The sequence below is a fragment of the Rana temporaria genome, chromosome 1, assembly GCF_905171775.1.
Source record: "Rana temporaria chromosome 1, aRanTem1.1, whole genome shotgun sequence".
Taxonomy (NCBI): domain Eukaryota; kingdom Metazoa; phylum Chordata; class Amphibia; order Anura; family Ranidae; genus Rana; species Rana temporaria.
The window spans coordinates 338340596-338355202 of NC_053489.1; the positions used below are offsets into that span (position 1 = coordinate 338340596).

Genomic DNA, 14607 nt, shown 5'->3' on the forward strand with positions numbered 1-14607 from the left:
TGGCTGCCTGCTATCTTTGTGTGTTAGCTCAATTAGTAACAGGCAGCCAGCGCGGTCTTCTGTGACGTCAGGTTCTTCTCTTCTGTTCTTCTCCCCTCTTCCGATGTTGACTCGTCGCATCTTGTCACCGCAATGATGGAAGCGCGCCTTGCATCCCATTTATATAGGCATCACCGTCCCATCATGCTCCGGTAGGTACCCACGTGGTGGGTGCACGTGGGTAGGCACCCACCACGTGGGTACCTGCCGGAGCATGATGGGACAGTGATGCCTATATAAATGGGATGCAAGGCGCGCTTCCATCATTACAGCGACAAGAGGCGACGAGGCAACATCGGAAGAGGGGAGAAGAACAGAAGAGAAGAAGGTGACGTCACAGAAGACCGCACTGGCTGCCTGTTACTAATTGAGCTAACACACAAAGATAGCAGGCAGCCAGCGCTGAAGAAGAAGGCACCGGACATCTGGAGAAGAACCGGGGTTCGCCGAGTCAACAGCGGAGAGCGGCAAAGAGAGAAGAAGACCCCCGGAGAGCGGAGAAGCCCCCCCCCGGAGAGCGGAAGAAGAAACCCCCCCGGAGAGTGGAAGAAGACCCCCGGAGAGTGGAAGAAGACCCCCGGAGAGTGGAAGAAGAAGCCCCCCCTGGTAATAGAGCTAATAAAGAAGACAGGGGGGGCCTCTGGAGCAGAATAATAAATTATTTTAAAAACCCTTGTGTTGTGTGTTTACTAACTTTTACTTTTTGCCTCCAGGTGAATGGGTAGGGGTACGATGTACCCCATATCCATTCACTTAGGGTGGGGGGCCGGTATCTGGGGGCCCCCTTATTTGAGGGGACTCCCAGATTCCGATAAGCCCCCGCCCGCAGACCCCGACAACCAACGGCAAGGGTTGTCGGGAAGAGGTCCTGTCCTCATCAACATGGGGACAGGGTGCTCTGGGGTGGGGGGGCCCGCAGTGCGCCCCCCTGCCCCAGAGCACCCAACCCCCCCATGTTGAGGGCATGCGGCCTGGCACGGCTCAGGAGGGGAGGGGGCGCTCGCTCGTCCCCACTCCCTTCCTGACCGGCCGGGTAGCGTGCTTTGGATACGGGTCTGGTATGGATTGTAGGGGGACCCCCTACGTCGGTTTTTTCGGCGTAGGGGGGGTCTCCTACAACCCATACCAGACCTAAGGGCCTGGTATGCTCCTGGGGGGGGAACCCATGCCGGTTTTGAATTTAAAAATTGCCGTGGAGTTCTCCCTCAGGAATGCATACCAAATGCCGGCGCTTGAATGGGCCTTTACAAGGTGTGACTAACTTTACACATTGTAAAACCAGCCCTAGTTTTGCGCAAGCAAAATTGGAACTTACGCAGAAATCACAATGCTGAAATGCTTTGAGAATCTGCTCCTCATTTGCATACTCAAAGCTGCATTTCCATGAGAAATGCCCCCAGCGGCGGATGCGGTACTGCATCCTAAGATCTGACCGTGTAAGTGTCTTACACATGTCAGATTTTCTGCCTAACTTTGGAAAAAGCCTTTTGAGAATCGTTTCCAAAGTTAGGCACAGACTGAACAGCAGTTAAGTCTGCGTATCTCTTTTGAGAATTTGGCCCCTTAAGTCAGTGTAACTTAACTGCTGAAAGTTAAGTTAGGCAGCTTTTTTGAGAATTTGGCCCAAGGTTGCCACGTTACAATGAACAGCAAGCATAAAAAGGAAAAGACTATGAAATATTACTGTTATGTACTGTAACTTTTAATGCGGCATTAAAAACCCTTTGCTTTTTTTGATCTGTAATTTTAATCTCCCGTCTTCAGCTATTCCAACCTGCAAGGTACATGAAGAGGACGCAATAATATATACATGCAAAACATACACCTCATTTGACTTTCTAGAAAGGTATGCAATGAAATCCTCTGTGTATGTATTATTCTTTTATTTATTAGCATGCTATTAAATAGCCCATTCCATGTACATGCAAGGAACAAGTTTGTAAGCCAACATGTATATTATAAGTGTAGCTTAATATATATTCTCTGAAACGAATATTAAACTGGGATGTATTGTTTTTATGCCACTGCTTAGCACAATTGTGACCATTGTTTCCTATATCTTTTTGATAAGCATTTTCCACATTCTTGTAAATAGAAAAATAATCAGCGCAATAAAAACAAATATAACACAGAAAGCAGCTGTACACTGGGATTCAATTCAAAAAATTCCTAAAAGTACATGTAAAAGATAGTGCAGCGCTAAAAATAGAGTCCAAATAAAAGTCATCCAGGTGATCTTTTAAACGTGACTGATAGTAGACAAAACCATGCAGGTGATATAGCGTGGGATAGCAGGACACCTCCACCATTGATAGTAATGGCCGCTCACCTCATGGATATGACCCTCTATTAGATAAGGTCAAAATACGCTTTCCCATATGGGTGTATACAAGGCACATCTCCAACAGAAACCAGACAGGGGAATGCAATACTCTCAGAAATGGTCAGCATGGATTGCAGGGATGGGATCCGGTCATAATAAAAAGAGGACAAAACATAGTGTTTCTCCGACGGTACAAAATATAAAATTTAATAGCATATGTTAAACTCACAAGACAGGGCACTTAATCCAGTGCCAGGAGTGTGTAGCAGACAGTGCATAGTCCGATGGATGGCCGCGGGTGACGTCATGTGCTTCCCTACCGAACGTTGCGTCCCAGGGGCGGGACTTCTTCAGCGGATGTAGGGAGGACAGACGTGCACCCTGTAATAAGCAAGCCAGTTGCCATTGAGATGGGAACGCCGCATCAGCTACGATACGGCGAGCATAGTGGGGACAAACCACTGACGCGGGGATCGCAAGATGAAATGGTAAGGGAAAAACAAATCACTATACCATATGATCGGATCGATCGTAACCATAAAGACCGGCGAATGGAAACAAAAGTTAAAGAACAGTGGAAATGCAAAAAACACTTTAAAAAAAAAACAATCTTTTAACTAATTAGCAACACTGGCAAATTTATATGAGATGAATGTCTAAAAAAAATGTTTAAACAGACAGATAGAATATGTCCAGTCTGCATATAGATATGCAGACCAGAAAAATACACGTGAAATCAACCGCAGCCAGCCACGAACAATAAAATACATAACATGAAAAAGTATATTAATATTAATAAAAATATTAATAAAAAACAGAAAAAAACAAGATAAAAATAGAAAATACTCATAAAATCAACGATCTGAGATAAAACAATTGATATCAAAGTCCACATTAAGGCCATCGGGGCAAAGAAAATGGGTTTCATGGATCCAATAGGATTCTTTCTTGCTCAGCTGGCGGATAAAATTACCCCCCCCCTCCAATGTCGGTTTACCTTTTCTATTCCCCAAAAACGCAAACCCTTGGGATTTTTCTGATGGAAATCTTTAAAGTGACGAGATACATTGTGTGTGGTTTTACCTTGTTTGATATTATTAACATGTTCGGCTAAACGTACATGTAGGGGACTAGATGTTCTACCTACTGTATTTATTGACGTATAACACTCACTTTTTTACCCTGAAAATAGAGGGTAAACTGTGCCCGCGTGTTATACGCAGGGGGCTGTGGAATGTTTTTTTCCTGAAACTTCCCTCTTAAAGTTAGGGTGCGTGTTATACGCCGATAAATACGGTATATATTGAAGACCACAGTCACATTCCAACATGTAAACAACACCAACAGTGTCGCAGGTGATAAGCTGTTTGATGTCATATTCTTTGTTTGTTGCTGATGCCAAAAACTTTTTCCTCTTCTTCATATTCACCTTAAAATGCTTACATGGGGCACATCGTCCACATGCATAGAAACCACCCAAAAATTTGAACATTCTATTGTCGGAAATAACAGGGGGATTGAGCACGCTAGGTGCCAAACGGTCTCTAAGGGAGGGAGCTTTTTTATATATGAATTGAGGTTTCACTGGTAGCGCTGGTCCTAATACCTTATCTTGTTTCAAGATTGGCCAATTTTTAGCAATGATCCTTTCAAATTTTTTGTGTTGGATATTGTAGTCCAAGATCATTCTAAAATTGTGTTTATCATTATTGGACTGACTGGGATTGACTACACGGTCAGAGACAAGGGTGGTTCTGTCTAATTTTTGAACATGTCCAATTTCCACCTCAAGATTGTCCTCATTATAACCTTTTTGCACGAATCTGTCACCCAAAACACGTGATTAGTTAACAAAATCAGTCTCAGTTGTGCAGTTGCGACGTAATCTGATAAATTGACCTTTAGGAATGTTACATAACCAAGATCTGTGATGGCAGCTCCCCAATGGAATATAAGCATTACGATCCGTAGGTTTAAAATAATTGGTTAACTTGAAGTGGTCCACATCTTTAACAATAGTCAAATCTAAGAAGACAATTTTTTCATAATCAATGGTCCATGTCAATCTTATATTTTTGTTATTGTTATTGAGGCCACTGATAAAGGTATCTAATGTAGACCTCTCACCGTTCCAAATACTAATAAGATCGTCAATATAACGACGGCAGCAGACCAGCTCAGGGGGACGTTGATGGAAAATTGCCTCTTCCTCTCAGTGGGCCATAAAAATGTTGGCCACACTGGGGGCAAAAGGAGCCCCCATGGCAACTCCCCTTGTCTGTAGGAGAAAATCTCCATTGTACCAGAAGTAATTTCTGGATAAACAGAAATCCAAACAACTGAGAAGATATTCTTGATGTCTCCCTGATAACGTAGATGTAGAAAGGGCCTTACCTAGAGACATCCACCACCTCTTATCCCTCCAAGAGGGATAATATCATTTATTTCCTGCCAAAGATTTATAAAAATAGTACCCATCCCCCTGGGAGGCCCATTGTTAATGGGATCGACTCAGTATCGGCCAGATTGGGTGAATACATTGACTCTTTCCTACAACCTTTAGTTGTCAAAACACAAGCATTTCTAAAGGATACCAAGCACATTATCCAAATCATGGAGTCCCTAGGTTGTTCTTCTAACAGTATACTAGTAACCGCAGATGTCAGTTCGCTCTACACTATCATAGGACATAGCGACGCTATGACATCTGTTGAATGGGCCCTTTCTACATCTACGTTTTGTGTGAAACGCATCTGCCTTTGTTCCCCTGCCCGTGTGGATTGATTTTGCATGTTTTTGGATACAATAAAGCCTTTTTGCATCATGTGGGAGTGCTGCCATTCATCCAATTTGCTTCACTAGGGCCGTTCGGTAGTTCTAGGGATAGGAGGGAGAGCCTATGTAGTAGATCAGGGGAGAAGGGAGGTGGGATGTAAATATTAACTACGGTCAAAATAGTATGGGCTTTTTGCAAAGCTACATACCTCCCTTTTAGGATCAGTTTTGACCTGTATAACATCAGAAGGGAGGGGTTTAGCTAGCAGTATAGAAACTCCTCTGGAATAGGAGGTATGAGTGGCGTGACAGGATTTGGCAATCCAGTTCCCTATAGGATTTTTTTCGATGCTACAATCTACTATTGGAAAGGGACATTGTACTAGAATATCTCGAGACACCTTGGGCCAGATTCACGTAGAATCGCTCTACGCTGCGGCGGCGTAACGTATTACATTTACATTACACCGCCGCAAGTTTTCAGCGTAAGTGCTTGATTCACAAAGCACTTGCCTGTAAACTTGCGGCGGCGTAGCGTAAATCCGCCCGGCGCAAGCCCGCCTAATTCAAATGGGGCGGGGACCATTTCAATTAGGCGCATTCCCGCGCCGAACGTACTGCGCATGCTCCGTCCCTAAAATTTCCTGACGTGCATTGCGCTAAATGACGTCGCAAGGACGTCATTGGTTTTGACGGACGACTTATGCAAACGACGTGAAATTTCAAATTTCGACGCGGGAACAACGGCCATACTTAACATTGGCTAGACCACCTAGAGGGCAGCTTTAGTTTTACGCGACGTATCTCTACGGAAACAACGTAAATTTACAGCGACGGGCAAAGCGGACGTTCGTGAATCGGCGTAACTAGTCATTTGCATATTCTACGCCGACCGCAATTGAATCGCCACCTAGCTGCCAGCCTAGAATTGCAGCCTAAGATCCGACGGTGTAAGTCACTTACACCTGTCGGATGTTAGGGCTATCTATGGGTAACCTGATTCTATTCAGGAGATACGCCGTCGTATCTCTTTTGTGAATCTGGCCCATAGTACATAGACTGTCCCTAACAATTTTTTAATTGTATTATCAAGCGATTGTATTGACACGTATGGTAGATTGGAAATATGCTAGAAAGACTAGAATTTGGGTTGAACTTGGAATGCCATTGGGATACACCGACCTGTAAGTAGTTCCATGTATACCACGATCACTGAGAAGGTTAGTGCCCACAATAACTCCACTGACTAGATCTACCTTAGCACTATGGGACTCTTTACACAATTGATACTGCTGGGAATATGATTGCCCAAATATGCCCTTGCTGAAACATGAATAATTTCATGGGGTTTTAGATAAATGTTATGAATCATGGTTCCGAGAGTCAATACCACTATTACATCAAGTGATAAAAAACTCAAAGATTAAACCATTAAGGTACACATAAAACTGATAAACACACTATTTGAACTTGGACTGCCCTTATATTTAAAAAAGGATAGGGAAGGGAAATAACATTAAGGCACTCACATTGGCCCACATCCGAAATATTGATTCAAAAGAAGAGAAGTTGTACTACACTGGGTAGCGACATGGCGGACTTTAGAGGGCAATCACAGGGACTTTTATCGTTATAAAAATAGAGTTTAATTACAAAATTATACATATACAAATAAATTTCATATTAATAAAAATGTTATCAAAAGAGAACATAGATACATATTTGAGCAATAGAACGTCTCGCCGACGCGTTTCGCCTTACGGCTTCTTCTGGACGAGTTGTATGGTTTTATAACACGGATGTATTGCTACTTGTATGTGTCTGAAAGAAAATTGTACACTTATAACATACAGATAACATAAAGACATAATCCAATAAAATATTGAGGGTCAGCATGCAATAAAACCAAATATAGTACCAATTGAGTTGGTGGTCATCCGCATCCATCACAAATCATTGGGGTAGTACCAAAAATAAGTACGTGAGCTGTTAAGACAAAGAGAAATAACCAGAAACAGAAAAGCAATATATACCTCAATGTATATATAGCTCTATATATGTGTGGACACTGTGCGCACATGTGCGTGCATATTATTACGCTTGAGCAAACAAAGGGGGGGGCAATGAAAAACCTACCCGGGTAAAAGGAGGAAGAAAAGATCTCCTGATGGTATGGGGAGCCACAATAGTAGTAGGTTCTGAGAGAAAAAAGAGCAAGTAAATATATCTGTGCATATACTGGGACAAAATGAAAATATATAAATGGCAGCCAAAAGGTTGTAAAGTATCAAATGTCAAAAATGGCTAAATTACCTCAAAATTGGTGTAAAAAAGGCAACAACCGGGACCAGCAAGGCAGAAAGCAGGTGGGAAAGACCTGGAGGGAAAATAGATTCCGTCGCTAGGTAACCACACTGCACTGTCCACAGTAAAGGGCAGATCAAAGGGTTTAGAAACCTGTGTATAGAATGACCAGAATAACCCATATGCACAGCAGATAAAAATAAAAGCAAATAAACGGAGATAAGGGTAGAGTTTTACCTTGCCGTCTAAGAAGTAATGTGTGTCCCGGGGAGGTAGCAGCCTGTGCTCCACGCCGAGAGGACGGCTGGAGCTGGCTTTAAATAGGCCTACATCCGTGGGCGTGTCGCGTCAAAAAGACGCGATGACGTCATCGTCATCGCGCCAGGAACTGCGGCGCATAAACATAGGAGAATCAGCTGAGGCTGGGTGAGCTCTGACCAATAAGCGCCTCTGTATCAGCGCTGACGCATGCGGCCGTGCCTACCTATCCCATCATTGCTCATAGATTGGGCGTGGCTGTAGGCGGGGCGGTATCGATCATAGTCATAGATCATGCCAACCCCCAAGCTGAGATAGAAGTAAACAAAGCCGCATCAACAGGCCAGCATGAACAAAAAAATATATATAGATCGGGGCAGAGATATAGGAAACTGGTATTAGTTCAATGGCCCAATAGTGAAAGTAAATCACAACAAAGGAACCTCGGCAGAAGCGCCCCATTTGTAATAGCTCAAGCAAACAATATAAGTGCAGTGTAGTTAATTGGCCACAAGGTGGCAGATAGAAAACAGGACAAAAAGGCCTGTAACAACCAACAATGGTAACAATTGAGGAATCAGTTGCATGCTGACAGTCAATAGGACTAAAAACAGAAATTATTCAAATATTACAACGAATAGATATTTTCACATTGTATCCAATTCCCTGATCGAAGATATTTGGAATTAAATTATTTTATCTCACATCCATATTTATATATATATATACATACATATTGGTTTTTAGAAAAAAGTTTATACAAAAGAAAGAACAGATTTGAAAAATATAAAATAAAAAAACAATAATATTAAATAATCTCTCCCATATCATTTTAATTCCCTGGTATATAGGTTTATATATCCATATAAAGGTATCCATATATTCTGAAGGGTCAAGTGTGGATACAAGACCCTATTCCTTATTCTCCTATATACATAGGTACATTTCTAGAATGAAATGGAGATGACGTATTTCAGCAGAGGATATATCAACGGGGCATTTATGGGGAGGGTATGTTAGGGGGCTCAAAAAATTGGCCACCTACGAAAGGTTGGCAAGGTGGTTATTGGTGGTACAGAGTGTGGTTAGATACTCAGAAAGGATTTGAAACTTAGGGCGTCGTTGAGGCCTGGAAATTGGTTGGCGTGTAACTTATGAATCCAACGAGTTTCACATTGTAAAACACGTTGATCAAAATTACCCCCTCGCGGATCCTCATATATACTCTCCAAAGCTGTAAATTTAAACACATTTGGTTCATACTTATGCCTAAATGCTATGTGATGGCCCATAGTGGTGTTCAATAGGCCATTAGTCGCATAGTAGGTGTGGTCTTTAATCCGTTTCCAAAAGGGTCTTGTCGTTTTACCAACGTAAAAACAGCCACATTTACATAGGATTAAGTAGACCACTCCTTTTGTTTGGCACGTAATGTGTTGCCTGATTGTGTGTTTTTGTCCATTTGGGAGTTGGGCATCAGTGCCCACTATAAGATACATACAAAAGTTGCATTCCCCACACCTATAAAGGCCGGGCATCTCACGCTTTTTATCGCTGGATCTGATATAATTACTCGTGACCAGATGGTCACGAATCGATCTAGCCCGTCTGAAAGTGATTTCAGGGTTTGGCCCAATGTATTTTGTCAGTACTTGGTCAGATGTTAGTAGATGCCAGTGTTTCTGTATTATTTGACGTGTTTCTACATGTTGGTTAGAGTATGTTGTAATTACTCTGGTAGTATTATGGTCGGTTGGTTTTTGTCTGCGTGATAGAAGATCACCTCTTGATTTGCCGTTAGCTTTAGCAAACGCTCTTTTCAAGCATTTTTTGCTGTATCCCCTTGCTCTCAGTCTTATATATAGGAGATCTGCCTCAAATTTAAATTTTTGATTATCTGAGCAATTCCGTCTGAGTCGTAAATATTGTCCAAACGGAATGCTCTGGACTAGAGACTTGGGGTGAGCACTGCTGGCGTGGAGGATGGTGTTACCAGCCGTGGGCTTCCGGTATAGAGATGTGCTTACATTGCCATCTTCTGAGATGTAGATGGTTACATCTAAGAAGGCCAGTTCGGTTATGCTTGAGTTCATCGTGAACTTCAAGTTATAATCATTTTGGCCGAGTTTGGTCATGAAGATAACCACACTCTGTACCACCAATAACCACCTTGCCAACCTTTCGTAGGTGGCCAATTTTTTGAGCCCCCTAACATACCCTCCCCATAAATGCCCCGTTGATATATCCTCTGCTGAAATACGTCATCTCCATTTCATTCTAGAAATGTACCTATGTATATAGGAGAATAAGGAATAGGGTCTTGTATCCACACTTGACCCTTCAGAATATATGGATACCTTTATATGGATATATAAACCTATATACCAGGGAATTAAAATGATATGGGAGAGATTATTTAATATTATTGTTTTTTTATTTTATATTTTTCAAATCTGTTCTTTCTTTTGTATAAACTTTTTTCTAAAAACCAATATGTATGTATATATATATATATATAAATATGGATGTGAGATAAAATAATTTAATTCCAAATATCTTCGATCAGGGAATTGGATACAATGTGAAAATATCTATTCGTTGTAATATTTGAATAATTTCTGTTTTTAGTCCTATTGACTGTAAGCATGCAACTGATTCCTCAATTGTTACCATTGTTGGTTGTTACAGGCCTTTTTGTCCTGTTTTCTATCTGCCACCTTGTGGCCAATTAACTACACTGCACTTATATTGTTTGCTTGAGCTATTACAAATGGGGCGCTTCTGCCGAGGTTCCTTTGTTGTGATTTACTTTCACTATTGGGCCATTGAACTAATACCAGTTTCCTATATCTCTGCCCCGATCTATATATATTTTTTTGTTCATGCTGGCCTGTTGATGCGGCTTTGTTTACTTCTATCTCAGCTTGGGGGTTGGCATGATCTATGACTATGATCGATACCGCCCCGCCTACAGCCACGCCCAATCTATGAGCAATGATGGGATAGGTAGGCACGGCCGCATGCGTCAGCGCTGATACAGAGGCGCTTATTGGTCAGAGCTCACCCAGCCTCAGCTGATTCTCCTATGTTTATGCGCCGCAGTTCCTGGCGCGATGACGATGACGTCATCGCGTCTTTTTGACGCGACACGCCCACGGATGTAGGCCTATTTAAAGCCAGCTCCAGCCGTCCTCTCGGCGTGGAGCACAGGCTGCTACCTCCCCGGGACACACATTACTTCTTAGACGGCAAGGTAAAACTCTACCCTTATCTCCGTTTATTTGCTTTTATTTTTATCTGCTGTGCATATGGGTTATTCTGGTCATTCTATACACAGGTTTCTAAACCCTTTGATCTGCCCTTTACTGTGGACAGTGCAGTGTGGTTACCTAGCGACGGAATCTATTTTCCCTCCAGGTCTTTCCCACCTGCTTTCTGCCTTGCTGGTCCCGGTTGTTGCCTTTTTTACACCAATTTTGAGGTAATTTAGCCATTTTTGACATTTGATACTTTACAACCTTTTGGCTGCCATTTATATATTTTCATTTTGTCCCAGTATATGCACAGATATATTTACTTGCTCTTTTTTCTCTCAGAACCTACTACTATTGTGGCTCCCCATACCATCAGGAGATCTTTTCTTCCTCCTTTTACCCGGGTAGGTTTTTCATTGCCCCCCCCTTTGTTTGCTCAAGCGTAATAATATGCACGCACATGTGCGCACAGTGTCCACACATATATAGAGCTATATATACATTGAGGTATATATTGCTTTTCTGTTTCTGGTTATTTCTCTTTGTCTTAACAGCTCACGTACTTATTTTTGGTACTACCCCAATGATTTGTGATGGATGCGGATGACCACCAACTCAATTGGTACTATATTTGGTTTTATTGCATGCTGACCCTCAATATTTTATTGGATTATGTCTTTATGTTATCTGTATGTTATAAGTGTACAATTTTCTTTCAGACACATACAAGTAGCAATACTTCCGTGTTATAAAACCATACAACTCGTCCAGAAGAAGCCGTAAGGCGAAACGCGTCGGCGAGACGTTCTATTGCTCAAATATGTATCTATGTTCTCTTTTGATAACATTTTTATTAATATGAAATTTATTTGTATATGTATAATTTTGTAATTAAACTCTATTTTTATAACGATAAAAGTCCCTGTGATTGCCCTCTAAAGTCCGCCATGTCGCTACCCAGTGTAGTACAACTTCTCTTCTTTTGCCCTTATATTTAGCCACTGCCCCAGTGGCTAGAAGATGTTACTAGACTCATATTCCTTTAGGGCTTTTATAGATGAGGATTCTTTTCAAGCACTGTATCTGTTATTCAAATGCATGCTTTTTAATGTCAATCTCTGCAATTGATGAGAAATGGCTGCGTTTGACCTGCTAAGCTTGCAGTTCAAAACCACTTCAAAGGGACCTGCTGCATCCACAAACACAAAGCAGGTCAAATATAGCATCTGAACTGCCATGCACACTACACAAATAAAGCAGTATTAAACCTATGAAATATATTGCATATCACCAATCCTTATTTTTTATTTATTTTTTTAAAGCTGCTTTTTCCCCTTTATTTTTCCTGATGATCCTGCCAGTAGAGAGAGCAGTGTTGTCTGTCTGGAGAGAGGGTAATGTTAAGCTCTGTACACACGATCGGTCCATCCGATGAGAACGGTCTGATGGACCGTTTTCATCGGTTAACCCATGAAGCTGACTGATGGTCAGTCGTGCCTACACGCCATTGGTTAAAAAACCGATCGTGTCAGAACGCGGTGACGTAAAACACGCGATGTGCTGAAAAAAAAACGAAGTTCAATGCTTCCAAGCATGCGTCGACTTGATTCTGAGCATGCGTTAATTTTTAACTGATGGTTGTGCCTACTAACAATCGTTTTTTTTTCTATCGGTTAGGAATCCATCAGTTAAATTTAAAACAAGTTGGCTTTTTTTTTAACCGATGGATAAATAACCGATGGCGCCCACACACGATCTGTTTGGACCGATGAAAACGGTCCATCAGACCGTTCTCATCGGTTTAACCGATCGTGTGTACGCGGCCTATGACTAGCAGATTTGGATGGAATTGACTAACAAATTGAAGCTAAACATCAGCTAAAAAAATTATAATTAAAAGTACTGTAGTTAGAGCAAACTGTTTTTTCTTTCCTTTTTGGGATAAAGGTTTTGCTTGAATAAAAGTTGACCATTGTAAGTATCCCTTTCATTATTAAATGGTTTATTTCAAACATCTAACTGCTACTTTGTCTCGACAGTTTAGTCTGTTTAAAGTAATTTGAAAAATAACACTAATGCCGGGTACACACGAGAGGATTTATCCGCGGAAACGGTCCTCCGGACCGTATCCGCGGATAAATCCTCTGTCCGATTTTGATCTCCTGGTTGTACTAACCAGGAGATCAAAATCCCAGCGGAATTCCGTCCGCGGTGACGTGTCGCGCCGTCGCCGCGATGATGACGCGGCGACGTGCGCGACGCTGTCATATAAGGATATCCACGCATGCGTCAAATCATTACGACGCATGCAAGGGATGTGTTCAGACGGATCGATCCGGTGAGTCTGTACAGACCACCGGATGGATCCGCTGGAGCCGATTCCAGCGGATAGATTTCTTAGCATGCTAAGAAATTTTTATCCGCTGGAAATCGGTCGGCCCGAAAAAAATCAGCGGAAAAAGATCCGCTGGGTTGTACACACCAGCGGATCTATCCGCTGGAACTGATCCGCAGATCAATTCCAGCGGATAGATCCTCTCGTGTGTACGGGGCCTAAGGCCTCGTACACACGACCGAACATGTCTGCTGAAACTGGTCCGCGGACTAGTTTCCGCGGACATGTTCGGTCGTCTGTACGGCCGACCGGACAATTTTCTGGCGGATCGGACAGGTTTCCAGCGGACAAATGTTTCTAAGCATGCTAAGAAACATGTCCGCTGGAAGCCTGTCCGTCGGACATGTTCGGTCGTCTGTACGACTCACCGGACATGTCCGCTCGGCCGAAAGCCGAAGTGATTCGACGCATGCGTGGAAGCATTGACCTTCTAGGGTCGCGCAGGTCGCCGCGTCATCGTCGCGGCGACGGCGTGGCCACGTCACCGCGTTCGCTGTCCGTGGGAAATTTGGTCTGATGGTGTGTACAGTCATCAGACCAAAATCCGCCAGCGGACATGTCAAATGAAAACGATCCGTGGACCGTTTTCATCGGACATGTCCCGTCGTGTGTACGAGGCCTTACTGTCTGGATCACCGAGTTAAAATAAAAAAAACTGTGCAGATAGAGGGCAAAGACACCGGGAGGTAGGCAGGGTAACAGGAAAAGAAAACGAATGTAAGCTACAGTTTACTACAGTTTTTGTTTTTGGGTATAATACTGTTTTAACCACTTAAGGATCGGACCAATATTCTGCCTAAAGACCCAAGGTGTTTTTACAATTTGGCACTGCGCTGCTTTAACTGGTAATTGCGCGGTCATGCAATGTTGTACCGAAACGAAATTTGCGTCCTTTTCTTCCCACAAATAGAGCTTTCTTTTGATGGTATTTGATTGCCTCTGCGATTTTTTATTTTTTGCAATATAAATGGAAAAAGACCGAAAATTTTGAAAAAAAATGATTTTTCTTATAACAAAAAGTAAAAAATATCGAATAAACTAAATTTTAGTCAAACATTTAGGCCAAAATGTATTCAGCCACATGTCTTTAGTAAAAAAAATCACAATAAGCGTATATTTATTGGTTTTCGCAAAAATTATAGCGTCTACAAACTAGGGTACATTTTCTGGAATTTACACAGCTTTTACTTTATGACTGCCTATCTAATTTCTTGAGGTGCTAAAATGGCAGGGCAGTACAAACCCCCCCCAAATGACCC

At 42.3% G+C, this 14607-nt stretch overlaps 1 protein-coding gene across 1 annotated transcript in view; it reads left to right on the plus strand.

Annotated features, from left to right (window-relative positions):
- Window positions 1-14607, plus strand: part of LOC120946725 (protein shortage in chiasmata 1 ortholog-like) — a 55102-nt gene that overhangs the window by 11880 nt on the left and 28615 nt on the right. Inside the window, exon 3 of the mRNA XM_040361367.1 lies at window positions 1804-1885. Within this exon, the coding sequence (XP_040217301.1) occupies window positions 1804-1885 (82 nt within the window). The remainder of the gene's footprint in view (window positions 1-1803; window positions 1886-14607) is intronic.